General features: G+C 42.1%; 1 protein-coding gene across 7 annotated transcripts in view; it reads right to left on the bottom strand.

The window, feature by feature from the left end:
- Window positions 1-20,330, bottom strand: part of KALRN (kalirin RhoGEF kinase) — a 790,448-nt gene that overhangs the window by 524,456 nt on the left and 245,662 nt on the right. For all 7 annotated transcript variants that reach the window (XM_075933149.1, XM_075933142.1, XM_075933143.1 and 4 more), the window contains exons 2-3: window positions 18,387-18,461; window positions 5,378-5,492 (exon numbers count right to left, since the gene is read on the bottom strand). In XM_075933149.1, the coding sequence (XP_075789264.1) occupies window positions 5,378-5,492; window positions 18,387-18,461 (190 nt within the window). The remainder of the gene's footprint in view (window positions 1-5,377; window positions 5,493-18,386; window positions 18,462-20,330) is intronic.

Here is a 20,330-nt window from a genome sequence, read left to right as displayed (position 1 = left end):
TAATGCATTTTCTAACCACTTATGGAAGAGTGCTGCTGCACAAAGGCCCAAGTTATCATGCCATTTATCAGTTCTTAGAAGGAAAAAGCTAGCTAAACTGTGCAATTCACAGTACATTACCCGTGAAGCACTGTATTATTCTATTTGTGTTATTCACTACAAAACCAATCTGAAAACACTTGCATTGTAATCCACCTGGAAGCTGAAACAGAACCGACCCTTCAGAAACAAACAGATCCAGGACCCAATCCTACAAAGCTTTTTGCACCCTCAAATCCCACAGAAGTCAATGGAAGAAAAGGATATTCAGGACTCTGCTGAAGGCCTTGAGCCACTAAAATAGTTCAGGGTATCAACAAAAGTCAAAATTGGATGCAACCTTGAAATTTATGTAAAGTGTCCTGCATCACAATTAGGTTTCAACTGATTCTCAAAAGCATCTGTGTACAGAAAATGACTCAAAATCCTGATGAAGATTTTTATAATTCTTAAAATGTAGCATCTCTTAGTGCTGATGAAAAGTGCCAAATTCCCAGCCACAGAAATTTACTGTATGCTCTTTAGGCACAGTATCAGTATGAATTGAGGCAATATAAGTTGTCCCCTATATAATCTCACCAACAGGCCACAATCATGTTCTGAAAAGGTCATCTTCATAGTTGGAAGGAGGGCTCACATCTAGTAAGAGGGAAAGTGGAAAGCTCAATCTGCACAGTCATTTGAGTCAATGGCCTCTAAATTGAGACCACTAGCAAAGGTGCCACTTAATACAAAATGACATGTTAGTGTCCTAGCAGATGAGCCTTAGGAACTGAAATGAGCCAAACAGTTAACTTCAGAGAGATCACCAAAAGACATCAGACCAGGGGCAGGCAATAAAATGGTGGCAGTTCACCAGAGTTAGTCCCTGGTGGGCTAGCACTACTATGTTTACCTGCACCTCCACAGGTATCAGATGATTGCAGCTCTGATTGGCTGCAAATTGCCTTTTGTGGCCAATGCAAGCAGCAGGAAGCAGTGAAGACTAGGACACCACTTACAGCCGCTCACATTGGCTGTGAACTGCGATTCGTGGCCAATGACGTAGGGAATCACTACTAGTCCATAGCTGTTTAATAGTATTTCCTTTTCTGCTACATCACCAAGAGATACTGCCATCAGTTAAACAGCTAATGAGCTGTCATTCTAGTAAAAAGAATTGGAATAACAGAGACTTGAATCAAAAACTTGGAATGCCATCTTAGGGCAGAGACCTCCTTTGCCCCAATTTATATTTCATCCCTGATTTTACCCCTGCACACAGCTCGTGGTGACATACCATGGCAGCCCTTATCATTAAGATATGAAACCAGGGTTAAGTGACAGATAGCATCAGTATGAATGGTAATCACTTTCAAGAGCTGTAGGAAGCAGGGACTAAAGATGTCAATTCCCTGCTACAACTACAATGGAAAAGCTACAGATAAAGGAGTAGGCATGCTTATATTGATGTCAATGTGATAAATTATAGTCCCTTTTGCTGAGGAAGAATTTCTAGTTCTTCCACTGAAGTTGACATGCCCTAACTCCTCAGCAATAGAAATATTTGAATTCCTTTTACTTACGTGCTATCCAAAATCCATACTAATGTAATTTGATTTGTTTTGGTAAGTCATTGATACATTGGTCAATTATAGCAGGGTTAAGTTAAATAATAGTCTGGACTGAGAAATGATGGCATGGAATCAACCTTACTTTGACACAGTTATCAAGAAAACAAACACCTTTGAGTGGTTCCTATCACTAGTGAAAATTATTATTAATAAAAGATGAGGAAAGACTTTGACTGTAATACAATTTGAAACTACAATAGATTAAAAGCATCCAGATGGACATGACTGCACATAGCTCCCATCACCACATTACATAAGCACCTGCTCAAACATTTTAAAAACAAACAATAATGATTGCTTCCTTCTCCCTTCCCCCTTCGCAATCTATAAGAAAAATAACATAGGAAGGGGGGAAGTGAAACACGTGTATGTCTATTTACATGCTTTATTGGGGAAAAGATAAAGGAAGAGATGAGATCTGCATTTAGCTTCGAATAGGGATGTAATAGTATAGTCGATTAACTGATAATCAAAAGGGGTATGTCTACACTACCCTCCTAGTTCAAACTAGGAGGGTAATGTAGGCATACCGCACTTGCAAATGAAGCCCAGGATTTGAATTTCCCGGGCTTCATTTGCATAAACTGGGCGCCGCCATTTTTAAATCCCTGCTCGTTCGAACCCCGTGCCGCGCGGCTACACGCGGCACAAACTAGGTAGTTCGGACTAGGCTTCCTAGTCCGAACTACCGTTACTCCTCGTGGAATGAGGAAGCCTAGTCCGAACTACCTAGTTCGTGCTGCGTGTAGCCGCGCGGCACGGGGTTCGAACGAGCAGGGATTTAAAAATGGCGGCGCCCAGTTTATGCAAATGAAGCCCGGGGAATTCAAATCCCGGGCTTCATTTGCAAGTGCGGTATGCCTACATTACCCCGCTAGTTCGAACTAGCGGGGTAGTGTAGACATACCTAAGCTTATAGGTTAATGCTATAGACTACACACATTTCCCCCACCCCTGCCAGTAAATTTTTTAGCAGGCTGGCCAGTAGCCTGACTCAGTCGTCAGTCCAGGGACCTACCCCCGCTGTGACTCTGCATTTAAAGTGTATTAGGAGCTGGACAGCCCAGCTCAGTTCCAGCTCACTCAGGGTCTGGGAGTCAGACCCTTCTGGACAGGGGCTGCTGCCACCCTGCGCTGCTGTCTCTTTATCAAAGGCAGCAACACAGGATGACTGGCAGTCGGTCCTCAAGGGGAGCTAGTTTTTAAATTGGCTACCTTTGCAGACTAGCTCCCATCTGCACCCTGTGCTGCTGCCTCTGATACAGAGGTAGCTGCACAGAATGGCAGAGGGCTCCTTGGGAGTGTGGCTGCTGGCCCTGCCCTCGGGGACTATAGAGTAGTCAACTAACTAATAAGAATTCATGAGGTTACTTGACTATTCAATTACCCGGATATTTAACATCCTTAGCTTTGAATCTGACAATGCCCAAGGTCATTTCTAACTCTTGCAGGAATCAGTTTCATAATCTAGGCACAGCTCCTTCTGTATACTCCTTTCAGAGACCTACTCCTGCTGGTTACCAGTTTCATATTGCACTTGCGGAGGCTCTCTTCTATAACTGTGACCAACCCCAGGAAAGGCTTTAAAGATCAGGATAGAAACCTTGAATTGGACTCTGTTTAATAGGGAGCCAGTACAGAGGAGAGCTGGAGTAGGTAATGTGTTCACAATAATTCATGTTGCTTAGCAGCCAGACTGCTGTGTTTTGTGGTAGCTAGAGCTTTTTCAGCTTCTTCATTCCTAGTTAACATGCTAGGCAATACCAAACCTCAAAAACTGCACGTAGCTGAAACATCCAAGAGAGAGGCAACCTAAACGAGCAGCCAGATACTGCTTTATTGACTTACTTGTATAAGAGGGCAAACCCAGAGCATATATCCTGGGTGCTTGTGCTACAAGTACAAGGGAAAAACTACAGATAAAGACCAGGTGAGCTAAAACGCAATTTTAACAGTGCAATTATTGGCAGCATTGATCTCAAGGAAAGGAGGCAATGCCATATCTTGATAGCTATGACTCATGCAAGAAATGATAACATATAAGGCAGCAGCTTTATTATGACAGTATTGGGAGGGCAACTGCAAAGCAATTAGACACTCATTCACACTGGATGACCTACTGCCCTCTCAACCCCTAGCATATCCATAATCTTCCATACAAAATGGTCACAAATTAAGCTGGCTAGAGAGGGATCAAGCAGAGTGTAAATAAAAGGCTTGATGAGTAAAAGAAAAAAAAGAAAAAACCACCACCAACAACAAAAGAAACCCAGGCAGATGCCATATGAAATTATGTCCCCAGGCAGGAAATTAAAGTTGCATGCTGCTCTGGAGGCATATCTGCCCCCTAATTGGGGTGGTCTCAGAAAGATACCTAAACACTCAAGTACTAGGAGCAAAGATGAGGACTCATAATCATTGGAACAATGTATAAATCTTTATGCATTTTTCAAAAACTCTTGATGGTCATGGAAATTATATTTTTTCCCTCCTTGTATTATTTTGCAGGGTTTGTAGTACAGGCAGTCCCCGGGTTACGTACAAGATAGGGACTGTAGGTTTGTTCTTAAGTTGAATCTGTATGTAAGTCGGAACTGGCGTCCAGATTCAGCCGCTGCTGAAACTGATCAGCGGCTGATTCCAGGAAGCCCGGGGCGGGGGCTTCCTGTAGTCAGCCACTGGTCAGTTTCAGCAGAGGCTGACTTGGGGATGCCTGGGGCAGAGCAGCTGGGGTGCTGCTGGGTTGGTCCAGTAGCGCTGCCGCTCCTCGGTGCTACTGGACCAACCCAGCAGCACCCAAGCTGCTCTGCCCCAGGCGTCCTGATTCAGCCGCTGCTGAAACTGACCAGCAGTGGCTGAATCAGGACGCCTGGGGCAGAGCAGCTAGGGTGCTGCCGGGTTGGTCCAGTAGCGCCCAGAGCGGCGCTACAGGACCAACCGGCAGCGCCCCAGCTGCTGTACCACAGGCGTCTGGAGCAAAGCCGCGGAGCACTGGGGCAGCGGGACAGCCCAGACGCGCCGTAGCTGTCCTGCTGCCCTCGGGCTCCGCGGCTTTGCTCTGCTTTGCTCCCCGTCCCCCTGGTCTGCAGGCCAGGGGGACGGGGAGCAAAGCGGCGGAACACGCGGGCAGCAGACAGCCCAGATGCGCGTCTGGGCTGTCCGCTGCCCACGTGTTCAGCCGTTTTGCTCTGCTTTGCTCCCCGTCCCCCTGGTCGGGGCTTGGGCATGCAAGCGTCCCAGCAGAAGCAGCAAGATGGTGTTGCAGCAGAAATACTGCCTACCCTGAACTGAGTGAGCCCCTTCTCTCCTACACACAGAATTATTCCTCCCTGCACCAGTTTCTCTGAAGCTGGCAATGAAAGTATTAAAAGGCAATGCCAGACAAAGGCTCCCTCAAGACTAATAAAGAACTCCACACATAAACTTCCAAGAAGCTGCATCAAGGCTTCACCCCCCTTTAATCCCTCTATAACAGCCTAAAAGAAATTCTGGAAACAGTGCAAGCAATACTGCAAAAGCCCAGCTTTATTAGGGCCACCTTTAATCTCTCATTCTTTTGCATCATATCTCACTGGAGGAAAGCAACTAGAGCACACATTTTTCCCCATTCCAAGTACTAAAATGGAACTAAAAGGTTAATACGTGGAAATCATCAACCGCCAAGAACAAATTCCCCCACCCACTCATCCACCCCCAGCTTTGAAGTGTTTTCTTTTTAGCTTTACCTTGGCACACTGGCCAAATAAGTCACAAGTTTCCGAAGGTCTTCCTGCCTTATTCTATCATGATTGCTGCGTGCTGGAAAGGTCAGGATAGGACCACCTCGTTTATCACGGCCACCTGCAGAAAATAAAGAATTGTTAGAAAATCAGGCAGGAAGCACATGTCAAAAAAAGTATGTGCAGTGAATTGATAACCTTAAATTACTGCATGTTCAAGACCCCTTGTTCATTTATAGATTTCAGACTCGCTTTATTCAGCAAGACAGTCTCACATTCGCTGGACCGCCAACGAAAAGAAAAAATGCAAGAGAATTTGTTACTGGCATTTCTTTTTACTTTAACTTAATCCCATCAAAGCTTCTAATATAACAGTCAATACAACCAGCCGATGGTAACAAAATCCTATCATCAGTGAGAGTTTTATATGCGACAAACCAGAAGAGCTGAAATCTTTTTTAGTGTTATTCAATCTATATTGCTTCTTTGGTCCTTATGTATGCAGTAGGACCTTTTTTACATATCCAGCAATTGCTTGCAAACTCAATGTTTAATTAAAAATCTAGTGTCTAGTTCTTCAGGCTTCTTATTTGTAGGATGCATTTAACAATTGACATGAACATTTTGAGGGGGGGGGGGTTATGTAGTTTCATTGTCCCTTGGAAAAAAATCCTAGAGAATTGCCAATGTCTGGTACTGAATATCTTACAGAAATTCTTAAAATACATAGCCATTAAAATGCTACTGAATGCCTTTAGCCTGAATTACAGAATCATGCACATTAGTGATGAATACAAACTGTTGGAACATCTTCTTTTATTCTCTGTTAATAAAGTCTGGAAATCTTGAAACTGAAATGTGTTTTCTCATACAATATTTTGCTCCCTCTTCATTTGTTATTGTAGGGTTACTCAGGAAATTATATGTATCAGTTAAATGCTGAGTTCTCCCAAAGGAAACAGTGTTCCTTTAACAGAAAAAAACACTTCTGAGAAGGGAGTCCATGTGTTTCTATGAACTAGATCATTGCACCATTTGAGTGAGAGAAAGAGACATTCAAGAACAGTTCACGAGCCTGTCTGAATAAATACAGTCTTGTTCTCTAAGGGCATGATCATGCAAAGGGCTGAGTACCTTCAGCTTCCACAGGTGTTGAAAGCATTCCAAACCTTGTTAGTATCAGGCCTTAGTATTGTAAACGCTGGGCCTTGTTTCCACTAACGTGAACGGGGATTTCAATGAAAACCACAATAGATTCATTATACCCATTTGTTGCTTGTTCTTCAAAGGTCACATACACAATGTTTCAACAGGAGGAAATGGGTTGAAAAGGAGCATCCTAAGGCAGTGATGGGCAATTTGCAGGCTGCACATGGCTCATCAGGGTATGCTGCTGACAGGCCACCAGACAGGTTGTTCACCTTGTAGTTTCGGCTTCCCAGAGCTCCCCCTGGGCTGGGAACAGTGAACCGTGGCCAATGGGAATCATGGGTGGCTTTACCTGTGACTTAAGGTAAATAACCTGTCTGGTGACCCACCAGCAGCTTGTTCTGATGAGCCATGTGTAGCTCGCAGGTTGCCCACCACTGCCCTGACGTCCTCTGAGCAGGAGATAGAGATTTCTAGAGGATTTGGTTGTGGGGAGAGGGATAGAATGAGGGAAGAACTGGATATGTGAAAATAAAACAAGATTCATGTTGAGCTTTCAGATTTGCATGAATCTCAGACATGTATAAAAATGAGCCTAAGTCCCTTTTAACTCATGGGATCCAACTATTATGCACAGAGTATACTGACACCAATAGTGGAACGCACACTTGCCATCACTCAAAGAAGAATGTGTCTGGCTTTCCTAAAGGCATGTAAGAGGGGAAACTCCCTTCTCTTGACACCCAGGAGCAACCAGGGGACAACAAGTGTAGGTCCTAAGCAGTCTGGCCATGTCAAAGGGATTATGCTGCAGCCTCTGAAAGGGAGAAGCAATGGGCATGCTTCCCAAGAACAAATAGGATGTTCTTGGCAGAATTCTGCTCCTCCCTCCACCCTAGAGATGAGCTGGCTATGCACCATTCAGCACAAACATAGAGATGTGCCATAATGAGTATTTCCCAGGCTGAACTATAGAGTGATATAGGCCCAATTCAGTTTTTGTATACATTTTTTTTAAAACCTCTAGATTTTGAGTATATTCACTCTTCACTGTGATTAAATCATATACCATAACAATACCAAAACAATTACGTCATCACTGAAGTGTCAGGCAGGAAGAAACGCTGGCAGGAAAGAAAGTCAACATAATAACATAAGGATCTTCAGCTATAGCAATGGAAATAGACTAAGTACATTTCTGTCCTATCTCTGAGTCAGTTTAAAAGCCCTCTTTTAACAGTTCATCTAATTGTCCTTCTGGGAACTGAGCAGATAATACTAGATCACACAATCTGAAGTCACAAGGACAGGTTGGAGAAAATGAGCTAAGTCTCTTCGGAGAAGTGAAAATTCTCTGGTGACCTAGTTGAAGTTTTTTCAGATGATGGAAGGATATATAAAATGTCTCTGAACCAATTCTTTTCACTTCAGCAGTGCCCAGCATGCAAGAGCAAGGAGACAGGTAGCAAATCTTAATAAAGCTGTGCCAGCCCTCCCCCCAACTGTTGTTTCTCAAATGTTTCTTATATTTCTTATGCATAACACCCCAATTTGTGTTACAGGGTACAAAATTCATTACAAATGCACCTCACAAATATAACCATTCTGCCTGTTTGTCAAATAACTGTAAACAATACAAAAATTCTGCGTTTCTCAAACTGTGGGTCCTGATGCCCTGGAGGGTTGCGAGCAACTTAGAGGGGGGTCACGGTATAACAAAGTTTGAGAACCCCTGCACAAATTCATAAAAATCACAACCTGTTTATGGATAATTGGCAAAGTGTTTAGGTGAACTAATTTTCTTCCAAAACTAATCTCTAAATATTCCTATTCTGTTTTAGGATTTGGAGAATCTACTACTACTAATAATATACTCTTCTATAGCATTTTCAGTCCATGGATTTCAGAGTGCTTCACAAAGAAGCTAAGTATCGTTAGCTCCATTCTACCGAGGAAAATGCAGCACAGGGATGTTAAGTGGGTTGCCAAAGGTCACCCCTCATGGAATAGCCAGGAGGAGAAAACAGATCCCCAAGTACCAATTCAGTGCTACAGAATGTGCTCATTATTGGTTCTATGGGTGGCTAAAAGTCTTTCTTGGCCTCAGTTGAGAATATTACTGAAACTCTGCCCCTGCACAGAAATCATCCACATATAGAAATAATCCTGTCCCAAGTCAGCACAGCAGAACAGTGTGCTGTTGACTGTGCACTGTGGCTTTTCCCAGATCCACATTGGATGCTGTTTGAAGTAAAAAATGCAATGGGTGAGTAGAGTGTCTTCATTGCTTTTGTTGAAATGCCCCCATCTCTTGTCTCCCACTGGGCCCAGAGGTATGAGCTGCAGTAAAAAATATGTCACTACATTTGTTAACTACATTTATTAAATACTAAATACTAAAACAAAAGGTTAATATTTTCACATGATTTTCCAAGGTAATTTTTACAGGGTTTGTACTGATTTACAGAAGCAAACATACGTTCCATGATTATTAGTACTGTGTAAAAAGGAAAGTGTGTGGGCACAAAATGAATTAAAACAAAAATTTAGCCATGTAATCATATACTGGTCCTTTCATCTTCATTCCTACTGCAAAATCCTTTGTTCATCATTTAGTCATCACCTGCCTCAGTAACAGCAACCTCCTCTCTCTCGCCTTTCCCCATATTTCATCTGGCTTTCAGTAGATGGCAATGGTAGAATACAGCCTGCCTTCCATCAAATAGTAAATGCATCCTCTGGGGTCTCAGCTCCCATGTTAGGGGTCTTCAATTAAGTCACTCAGTGCAGTGGAACTTTCTGGTTTCTTACTGGATGTGTGAATTTTCTTAGGTCTCATGTGCTAGGAGTCTCATTCCATGCTGGGAAATGTGTCAGGTCTTGGGTTCCCTATGTCCATGAGGACTCTTCTCAGCTTGTCAGTTCTGAGGGTGGTGTTGCTCCTGACCTGTCTTCTTCCCTTCCCTTTTTTCCTTATTAGCTGCGCCTTCCTGGCTGCAGACCCTGGTTACTCTTCTCTGCAGTCTTGGCACCATTCCCAAGGACTTCCACAGCAGGCTCTTCCTGCAGTTGTTCACCCACCCACAAGAAAGGCTTTTTATGGCAGCCACTCCTCTTGGTCAGTGAAGCAACTGCTTGAGACAGGGCTTTCATGTTCTAGTACTTTTGCCAGTGGGTGTACATGAATGAATATGCACTTGTCAGTGTAAGTAAGGGTTGCATAGCAGCACTAAGTGACCAGTACTTCAAAGAAAGTACTGTTCCATTCCAATCCTTTCCCTGGCTGAGCCTGAGTGTCTCCATTGCAATTTTGAGACCCACAAGTCCATGTCAGCTGAACTAGGAATGGAGACTCCACTCTGCAGGTTTGTTTGGTTTTTTTAAATCACAGTATAGATGTACCCTCAGAAGTATGAGGCAGTGAAGACTGAATTCCGAGGTTCACACTTGGGGAGCTCAAAAAAGCTAATGTGATCTTGGGATGCATAAACAGAAGTCTCTTGAATAGGAATAGAGGAGTTATTTTATTTCTGTATTTGGCACTGGTACAACCATTGCTGGAATACTGTCCAGAATTCAAGAAAGATGTTGATAAATTGGAAAGGTTTCAGAGAAGAGCTGCAAGAGTGATTACAGAAATAGAAAACAAGTACTATACTGATAGACTCAAGGAGCTCCATCTATTTAGTTTAATACAGACCAGGTTAAGGGGCAGGCCCACTGACAAGGGGTGGCAAAGGGGGCAACTGCCCCATGGCCCAATGATTCATAAGAACCTGGGGCTCTCAGCCACCACTGCTACTGCAGCAGTGGGAGCATCTGGAGCCTTGGGTCCTTTAAATTGCCCACAGAGTGCCAAGTAGTCTACTCCGGGGAGCTCTTAGGTCTTGAGGCAGTGCTGAAGGGCTACCTAGCATGCGAGACCCCACCCATTCTGAGAATACAGAGCCAGCCTCCCTCTCCCCCCCCCAACTTGTCCAGGGGCCTGGCAAGTCTGTTGGCCCCCTGCTAAGAGGTAACTTGATTGCAGTCTGTAAGTACCTACATTAGGAACACACATTTAATAATGGGCTCTTCAATCTAGCAGACAAAGGTAAGATACTATCCAATGACTGGAATTTGAAACTAGTCAAATTCAGATGGCAAATAAGGCTTACATATTTAACTATGCCAGTTAGAACACATTACCAAGGGTACATTCTCCATCATTAGGTCAAGAGTATATGTTTTTCTAAAAAATCTGCTGTAGGAATTATTTAGGGGAAGTCTTATGGCCTGTGTAGGAGGTCACACTCTGTGACCACAATGGTCACTTCTGCCATTAGAATCCACGACTGTCTGATACAGTACATCAATACGGCAGCTGCTAGCAGGACATTGTGTATGACAGCTCCTCAACTTCCATTCATCACTTGAAACAGTGTGAGTTGACTGTCCAGGCATGCTACAAAACCCAACTGTTTAAGTAGACATTTGGGATGGTGGTTGGGGACAGGGTTTCCAATGGGAAATTGACAGATGGGGAGATTTTGATTTGCCTTGTAATGTGCTTTTGTTGACTGTGTTTGGGCAGAGAGGAATTGTGGGGGCAATATGCTCTTCCTTTAAAATTGTTTTAATGTAATTGTAGTGGGTGGCTGTGCCTGAGATAACTGGATTTTTGTGTGCGCTTATTTAAATCTAACTCAGTTTTTAAAACTCCTGTCAATTAATTTATTGCAGAAGAATCTCCCCCACATCATCTCAGGAAAGGTGAAAAAAGGCAGGAAGTCACAGCTCTATAGTAACCAACTCCAAGTTTTTTATCTGCTCTGGCTTAAGCTGCCTCTCTGCCTTGATATCAATACAAATAATCATTATGGGACCCTTGATACTGATACTAATCAGTGAAGATTAACAATGTATTTAGTTGATTTTAATCTGACTGGCTGAATGGATTTATACACCCAATTACAACCAAGTAGGGGATTTTGCAAATAAATAAAATGCCCAGTAAGCACATGTTGGACTTATGTATTAGTTTCAGATGCTTTCACTGCTAGCACACCTGAATGTTCACTGCTACACTTTTTACTTTCTTGCATACCACAGTACTGAGGGGAAACAGACTGGCACTGAACTGGCCTTGGCTGGAGCAACTCTACAAATGTTATGAAAATGAGTCTAATTACAATTTACAGATTTCAGGATACATGTTTTTAAAAGATGGAGTCTCAAAGCTTTGCTTCCCAGTCGGCAATCATGGCCAGTTTCATAACCCCCTGTGTGAGGAACATGTCTTACACTGCAGAAGCCCACCAGTCTAGAGCTGTGGTACTGACAACATGTTCAGTTGTGCACTTTGGCACTTGTTAGCCAGCCTTGGGAAAATGCCATAGCTCTGCCTGCATGGATGTCATGGAGGAAACCTTTTCAGAGATCACAAATCCCACAAAGAAATAGCAAAGAAAATAAAAATCACCTGGAAAAATTAACCTACAACTGCAATTCAAAGGATGGTTTCAGTTTACAAACAAGTTCTCTTTGGGGCCTCACACTTTGGGACTACCCACTCCCCAGCTCTGATAATGAGTAAGACTTGGTTTAAATATGAATGAAAAGTTGCTCCAGTGATGTGTCTAAGTGCATTCCCCTTAGGGTGGATGTATGAGACTTGAAATCTACTAGATGTTTCAGAAACAAGTGGATTTATGATGACACTGCCATCACTAGACACTGGATCACATAACTGGAAAACCTGTCAAAATGTCTCTGTGACTGTGCAGAGCTTCATGAAGAAATCCTCTTGGGTCAGAAACAACCTGTCTTGATTCCTCCGCCAGGACAAACTCCATTGTCTTAATAAAAAGTAGGGCTGTCTAGTGAGCTATAGAGCTTTCTGCATAGTGTCTTTGGGGCTTCTGTATCTTTAAGATCTAGAAAAACATATGACAAAAGTAAAAAGACAGTTGGTACAGTAGTGACTTTGCAACAAAAGCAGGGTTGGAGGCACCAGATGTAGCTTGTACACAAGTACTCTACGTATGCAAACAATTAGGGTTTTTTTTCCTGTAATTTTAGTCTTCTTCTTGTTGTTACTCTGATCCAATTAAAGTCACTGTGGTCAATTAAAAAGGCTTATTTGGCTGACTGGATTTTGGGGACACACTACACTTAAAAGCCTATGTAGGTTGTCCTAGAAACCAGTGCTGAGAGCAGTGGATTTTTATTAAGTCCTGATTCTAATTTGGCATCTAAAATAGTCTTATGAGCCCTTGGGAACAAAATTTAGTAGGGTGAGACTTTTACCCTTTCTAGTTTGTCTAGGGCTGAAAGCACTTGAGCCTCAGTGGTGACTCAGCTATTCAGCACAGGTGGCCTCATTAACCTTAAACAAGCCAATTAAGGTCTCTTCCTACTCAGAAGGGAGACAGGTGGACTGCTTTTGGCAGGCTATTAATGTCTAGGAGCCAGGACAGTGAGCATTGGCAGATACTAACTAATCTCTGCTAAAATGCTTTGATTTAGACCACAGCTATTGTTAAAACATATGGAGAGAAATATGGCCACTGAATCTGCATCCTGCTAATGTTTTACCTATGAGTCACAGCAACGGTGTGAACAAAGCCAGAAACTGAGACAGATTTTTATTCCTCTTTTACTTAAACTCCTGGGCTACGTCTAGACTGGCATGATTTTCCGCAAATGCTTTTAACGGAAAAGTTTTCCGTTAAAAGCATTTGTGGAAAAGAGCGTCTAGACTGGCATGGACGCTTTTCCGCAAAAGCACTTTTTGCAGAAAAGCGTACGTACCAATCTAGACGCGCTTCTGCGCAAAAAAGCCCTGATCGCCATTTTCGCGATTGGGGCTTTTTTGCTCAAAACAAATCTGAGCTGTCCACATTGGCCCTTTTGCGCAAAAGCTTTGCGCAAAAGGGACTTTTGCCTGAACGGGAGCAGCATAGTATTTCTGCAAAAAGCACTGATTTCAGACAGCAGGAAGTCAGCGTTCTTGCGGAAATTCAAGCGGCCAGTGTAGACAGCTGGCAAGTTTTTCCGGAAAAGCGGCTGATTTTCCAGAAAAACTTGCCAGTCTAGACACAGCCCTGGTGAAAGCATCTATGCAGCTATGCAAACCTACAGCCCCTCTACATCTCTCCCTACAGGTTAATTTACTTCTCACTTTATAGGCAGGCTTAGGTCTAACCAAAAGTCTTGGCAGTTTCATAATCAGAAATGTTCCTTTTCCCTACATCCTGCATCACTGCATCAACAAATTCTAAAGGATCAAAATAACATCCCAAACAATGTTATTTTAATTCTAACAAATTGGTTTCCCTTTATATCATTATGATTGGCTTAGAATCACACTTAGGATTGCTCAAAATGTGAAAGAAATGAAAAAGGTGCCTTTGAAATTATTCAGTTTTTTAAAAAATGAAAAACATCAAACTGAAAGAAAAAAGTTCAGCTTTGCAGCATTTTAGCAGAGATTTGTTAGTATCTGCCAGTGAGGGTATGTCTACACTGCCCCGCTAGTTCGAACGAGCGGGGTAATGTAGGCATACTGCACTTGCAAAAGAAGCCCGGGATTTGAATTTCCCAGGCTTCATTTGCATAAGCCGGGCACCGCCATTTTTAAATCCCGGCTGGTTCGAACCACGTGCCACGCGGCTACACGCGGCACCAACTAGGTAGTTCGGACTAGGCTTCCTAGTTCGAACTACCGTTACTCCTCACGGGGTTCGAACCAGCCGGGGTTCGAACCTCCGCACGGGGTTCGAACCAGCCGGGATTTAAAAATGGCGGCGCCCGGCTTATGCAAATGAAGCCCGGGAAATTCAAATCCCGGGCTTCATTTGCAAGTGCGGTATGCCTACATTACCCCGCTAGTTCGAACTAGCGGGGTAGTGTAGACATACCCTTTTCAAAAATATTCTGGAGTATGTTGGATTGTGAACAGCTGGCTGAACTAAATTTTTAAGTAAAAAATATCTTTTAGAACAATACAAAATATTTGTATCAAAGATTTTTTTCATCAGAATTAATGTTTTGATTCAGATAAAATGTTTTTTCTCTTTTCCTTCTCAGGGTATGTCTACACTACCCCGCTAGTAGTGTAGACATACCCTGAGAAGGAAAAGAGAAAAAACATTTTATCTGAATCAAAACATTAATTCTGATGAAAAAAATCTTTGATACAAATATTTTGTATTGTTCTAAAAGATATTTTTTACTTAAAAATTTAGTTCAGCCAGCTGTTCACAATCCAACATACTCCAGAATATTTTTGAAAAGGGTATCTCAGTCGGCTCCAATTGAGCTTTGGGAATTAGCTATGCAATAAATATATTATATAGGATACATCTAAAGGCAACCACCATTGCAGATATGGGGCCCACATACCCTGAGATGGGACCAGGCATTAATGTGTCATTATCAAAGGAGTTTTTAGGGAAACCAATGTCTTCCACTATAATACTGCTTTACCTTTGAGCTTGATTTTCCCAGATCCAACATGCTTTTAAAAACTAAACAACTGAAGACAACAACTTTGATCCATCCTGTCAGGGCTAAATTTAGTAACATTTAATTGCAAGGGTAGCTTTTCATCTTATCTTTTTACATTGAATGACTTCCCCTCAAAAACCTTCCAATAAAGATCTCTGTCTTCAGCCTCACAGGCTTAGAAGTCATTGTTTCTTCAATTACTGTGTAAGACTTAAGATGACTCTATGCTTTTGGGGTAGCAAAGTTTCATGAGTTACTGAGGGATGACAGATCTGTTTCACTGTCCAGTTGCTTCCTGTCAGTGTCCTTTGTGGAGTGCAAGTAGTCAAAACAAAAACAAACTTTGCTAAAGGCTCAATTTGAACTCTGTATAATGCATGCTATAAATATGTGTTCTCAAAACTATTCAACCTTTCTTCCTATGTCTATTGGTTTGCCCATGCTCAGCTATTCTCACAGAACCTTGTCAAGCCTAAAACCCCCACCTTAAAACATAAACAGATCCTGTATGAAATGTTAAAATCTAGATGTTGAAATTTATTTGGACATTATTTGCTTGTAGAGATTGGTATTTGCTGTGAAGCATTCTGCAAAAATGTCTTAGGAATGGCATTAAATAAGAATGAATGATATTGTGATGGAGTAATCCTTCAGACATCTGAAACCAACAAGATGAAATTCATAATGGTGAATATCATTCTGAGGTGTATTAACAGCAATATTGTACGTAAGACATGAATACAATTGTTCTACTCTAGTTGGCACTGGAAAAGCCCTAGCTGAAGTATTGTGTACAGTTTTGGGCACCACTTTTTATGTGATGTTGGCAAAGTGGAGAAAGTCCAAAAGAGAGCAACAAAAATGATATAAGGTTTAGAAAACATAAGCTATGAAGAAATTTTAAAACCTGGATATGTATAGTCTTGAAAAAAGACAGAGTACATGTCTACATTGCATTTTAAAATCTTGTAGCAGTGAGTATCAAAACCTAGATCTACAGACTGAATCTCATGCTACGGCACTAAAAGCAACAGTGTAGATGTTACAGCTCAGTCTGGAACTCAGGTTCTGCAGCACACTATATCCCTAGGTTTCTGAGCCCACACTCCTGTCCGGACTAAAGGTTCAACCTGTAAATAAAACACTTTGGGTATGTCTACACTACCCGCCTAGTTCGAACTAGGGGGGGTAATGTAGTCATACAGAGTTGCAAATGAAGCCCGGGATTTGAATTTCCCGGGCTTCATTTGCATAAAGCCGGCCGGTGCCATTTTTAAATGCCGGCTAGGTCAGACCCCGTGGAACGAGGCATACAGCTAGTTCGGATTAGGAAGCCTAACCCGAACTAGCTAGTCCGTGCCGCGTGTAGCCGCGCGGCATGGGGTCCGATCTAGCCGGCATTTAAAAATGGCGCTGGCCGGCTTTATGCAAATGAAGCTCAGGAAATTCAAATCCCGGGCTTCATTTGCAACTCTGTATGACTACATTACCCCCCCTAGTTCGAACTAGGGGGGTAGTGTAGACATACCCCTTGAGATTTTCAGAATGAGATAGCAGTGGAAGATAAAGGGCCTGTGTGTCCCAGTTCTACTACGATCATCTTGGTTTTTCATTTAGTGTCTTAAGAACTTCTGTCAAGACACATGACATGTCACAGTTTGACTGAGGTTCTCATAATGACAAAATATTCATTCAAGTCATAGTAGCAAATACTTTTACACCTATGTCAGTCATCACACAGTGAGTATGTTTCACACTAACTATTATTCAAGGTCAAAGCTTCTCATGACTTGTCTAGCAACACCACTGCACTATGATTCTAATAAGTCAATTGATACCCAAGGCTGCTGAAAGAGATGTAACTGACAATTCCTCTGTCAACTGAACCACAGAGAGGGTGGAAGCAAGAAGTAGAAGGGTACAAAGGGAAAAGACAGAGCTATTCAGTTGTTGCACGTGGAGCTTTTCTCATCCAGGAAGAGAATGTAAAAAAAAAAAAAAAGCAGACAGAATGAAAAGCACTAGACTACTTCACAACTGTAAAACTGTTGCCCCTAAAATGTCCCTCTGTTATTTTGGAAATATGATAATCTTAGAGTAAGATAATGATCATTCTACATTTCCACTCATCCTTCTTACTCCAACAAGTCCTAACATATTCTGACAGAACCTCAACCCAATCCACCCTGAAAGCACCCTAGCCCAATCTCCTCTAGCCGCAACTGGTGTGCTGCAGCTGTTCCACAGAATGTAGTTTAGAAAAACAGGCTATGTCTAGACTGCAGGCTTCTTGCGCAAGAAGCTTTCTTCGGAAGAGATCTTCCAAAAAAACTTCTTGTGAAAGAGAGCGTCCACACTGCAAAAGTGCATTGAAAAAGCAATGTGCTTTTTTCGAAAGATAGCGTCCAGACTACCTGGACACTTTCTCACATGTAAGCAGTGATTGCTATGGACAGAATGGCCACCAGGGCACTTGTGCTTTTTCCTCTTCCCTCTTCTTCTGAAAAAACTCCCCCTTCCCCGTCCACACATGCCATTTGTGAAAGAGCTTTTTCTCAAAAAGGCTTCTTCCTTGTAGAATGGGTATTATCAATACCGCAAAAACCTCTCTGTTCTTTTGATTTACTTGCAAAAGTATGCAGTTGCAGTGTGGACGTTCCTCAAGTTTTGTTGGAGAAACATCCATTTTTTCGACAAAACTCTGTAGTGTAGACATACTTTCAGCGTGTAGAGTACTCTGGGACCCTCAAGGATGAAAGCTGCTATATTAATATATCATCATGCTTCACTGGGTTTGCTAAAAGCTTCAGACTAGAGTTAGAAACTGAATATACGGCATGGGATATACTATGGTGCTTTCTGCAAAATGGATATAATGCTGTTTTAAAACAAGAGACCTACAGCAGAATGCCAGATCTGAACCTCCCAGAACATTGTGGCAATGTAGACTTAATCTGGAACTTTGCCCAGATTATCTTTAGAGAAACACTAATTCAAAGGTCCCTGAAATCTGGGAACTTTTGTGTTCATATCTTAATGGCAATCCTGACTTCAGGCCAGGAATCCATTTATACTGCTTACTTATCTAACTCTCAGAATGTGAGGAATAGTCAGAGAGGGCCAGATTCCAATACCCTTTACACATATTGAGTAGGATCTTGTTCCACAAGTAGTCTTATTGAAATCAGTGGTACTACACATGGATCAAATCATTACTCAGTCCTACTACGGGTATCAGAATCCGGCCCTTAAATGTCTGTGTAGTGCTCTGAAGATGTATAAAGTTGCAGTCATTATTAATACTGAGCTCCGCATCTTTTCAGTGGCATGATGCTCTGCATTGCCTGAAGAGAAAACAAATGAAGGATGAACCCACCTGACACAAAGGCCACTTTCTCCTTTAGTATTGGAAGGACATCAGCAGCTTTTAAGCCATCATTTCGAAAAGACCCTGCAAAACAGAGGAAATAAAAATACCAAATCAGAAGAGATTGAGTCCTGAATGCAGCTACCTAACCACTCTACCACTTTGCTCAAATCAAATAATAGAAAGTATTTTTCTGTAATGTATAGATTATAGGACAGATTAGAATAGTTGAGACACAAATAGCATTAACTTGACCAGTAAATGATTTATAGGGAGAAAGTCAAAAAGAATCCAACCATACTATTTCATTCCTCAGTGCTCCAAAGGATCAAAAGCTTTCCAGGCAGGGAACAAAAATCCTCCCTCCCCATCATTCCTATATATATCAAATTGTAGCTAGCCCTTTACAGGTGCACAGGAATGGAAGAGAGTATGCACCTTAGCAAAGCCCAGGTATGACTGGAATGGGCACTGCAATGCCTGCACTAGTCTAGCATCATCCCTGGTGATAGAGTCACCAAAGGGGTTGGGTTTATGCAGGACTTTCCTCCTTCAGTTCTAGCCAGTTTAGTGAGACTGATCCAAGGGAAGAGCCTGTTGCACCATTTCCAAGGTTAGGGGGTCTTGTATGACTTTGCATGAATTTTTGCTATATACACTATGATGTGCAGTTTCAGTGGCTTCATCCCTTCAAGGAATTTCACCAATAAATCATTGATTTTTTTCAGTCCCTTAGAAGCACAAGAAGATATGGGTTTCCGCCTCTTTCAAAAGACAAGAACTCATTCCTATCTCATGGGCCAATATTAACTGACCATCCAACTGCAGGCCAAATGCTGCTACTCCTTTAGCTGCTGTTGAAAAACGAGCATTTGAAGGTCAGCTTTGTATTTGCCATGGACTATAAAGCAACTGTCACTGACAGTGAACACCCATCCAAAAAAGATAGCTGAAATACAACTTTAACTCCACCACACTTACATGGACACAAAAAATTACAGAGTGTATGAAAACACTCTATTTTTACCTTTAACCTCTCTCAGACAGACAACATCCACCATTTGTCTGACAGAAAGGCAGAGCATGGAATAACCTCTTGCTTAGAAGTAGCTCTGTGGACTGGCCTGAAATGAGGCATTTTACTCTAGTTATAATAGCCGAATGCCTTGTGTTGTTCAACACTCTGGGTGCATCTACACTGCACCGTTATTTCAAGATAACTAGATAACTGGGTTTGTAGTTAGAAAATTTCTTGTTGTAAACCAGGCCCATTTGATACAGAATTACCGAAAGATGTCAAACACAGAACTAACCCCATAATGCTATTTTTACCCAACATTTCTCACATCAGAACCACATTTCAAAACATAGTCATTTATCCACCTCAAGTTCTCTGAATGGGAGATCTAGTTTTAGGTAGAAACTGTAACCCAGAAATTCCATGATTGTAGAGGGGAGCTTGAGGAATATTCCCATCAAAGAACAGTCACTGAAACATAGCAAATTCAAACAACTTACATTAAATATTTTTGCTCACAATTCATAAATTAGCCTGTGGAACTCATTCCCACATGATAGTGAAGTCAGAAGCTCAGCTGGATTTAAAAAAATAGGACATTTCTATGGATATCTAGGGTTATAGTAGAAAACATTAATAATATGGTCAGGAGCCTTGGAAGGAACATAAATCCTCAAGTTTGGGGTATAAGCCAAACTAATAGCTAGAGTTAGTACAGAAAGCTATCCCTGGAGACAGGTTACCCTGTAATTGCCTACTTCAGGATTTCTCTCTCTGAAGCACACAGCTTTGGCCACTCTTAGGAGACAGGCTACTAAACTGATGGGCCAGTGGTCTGATCCACTTTGGCTGGTCCCAGAAATGATTTAACTCTAATCTGGAAAATGCAGTATTCTCTCAATTTCAAATAAAGATCAGCTATTCTAAAATCCATG

This window comes from Pelodiscus sinensis, chromosome 7 (genome assembly GCF_049634645.1).
Source record: "Pelodiscus sinensis isolate JC-2024 chromosome 7, ASM4963464v1, whole genome shotgun sequence".
Classification (NCBI taxonomy): Eukaryota; Metazoa; Chordata; order Testudines; family Trionychidae; genus Pelodiscus; species Pelodiscus sinensis.
The sequence above is the reverse complement of the archived record's forward strand: the minus strand, read 5'-3'. Positions and strand labels throughout refer to the sequence as shown.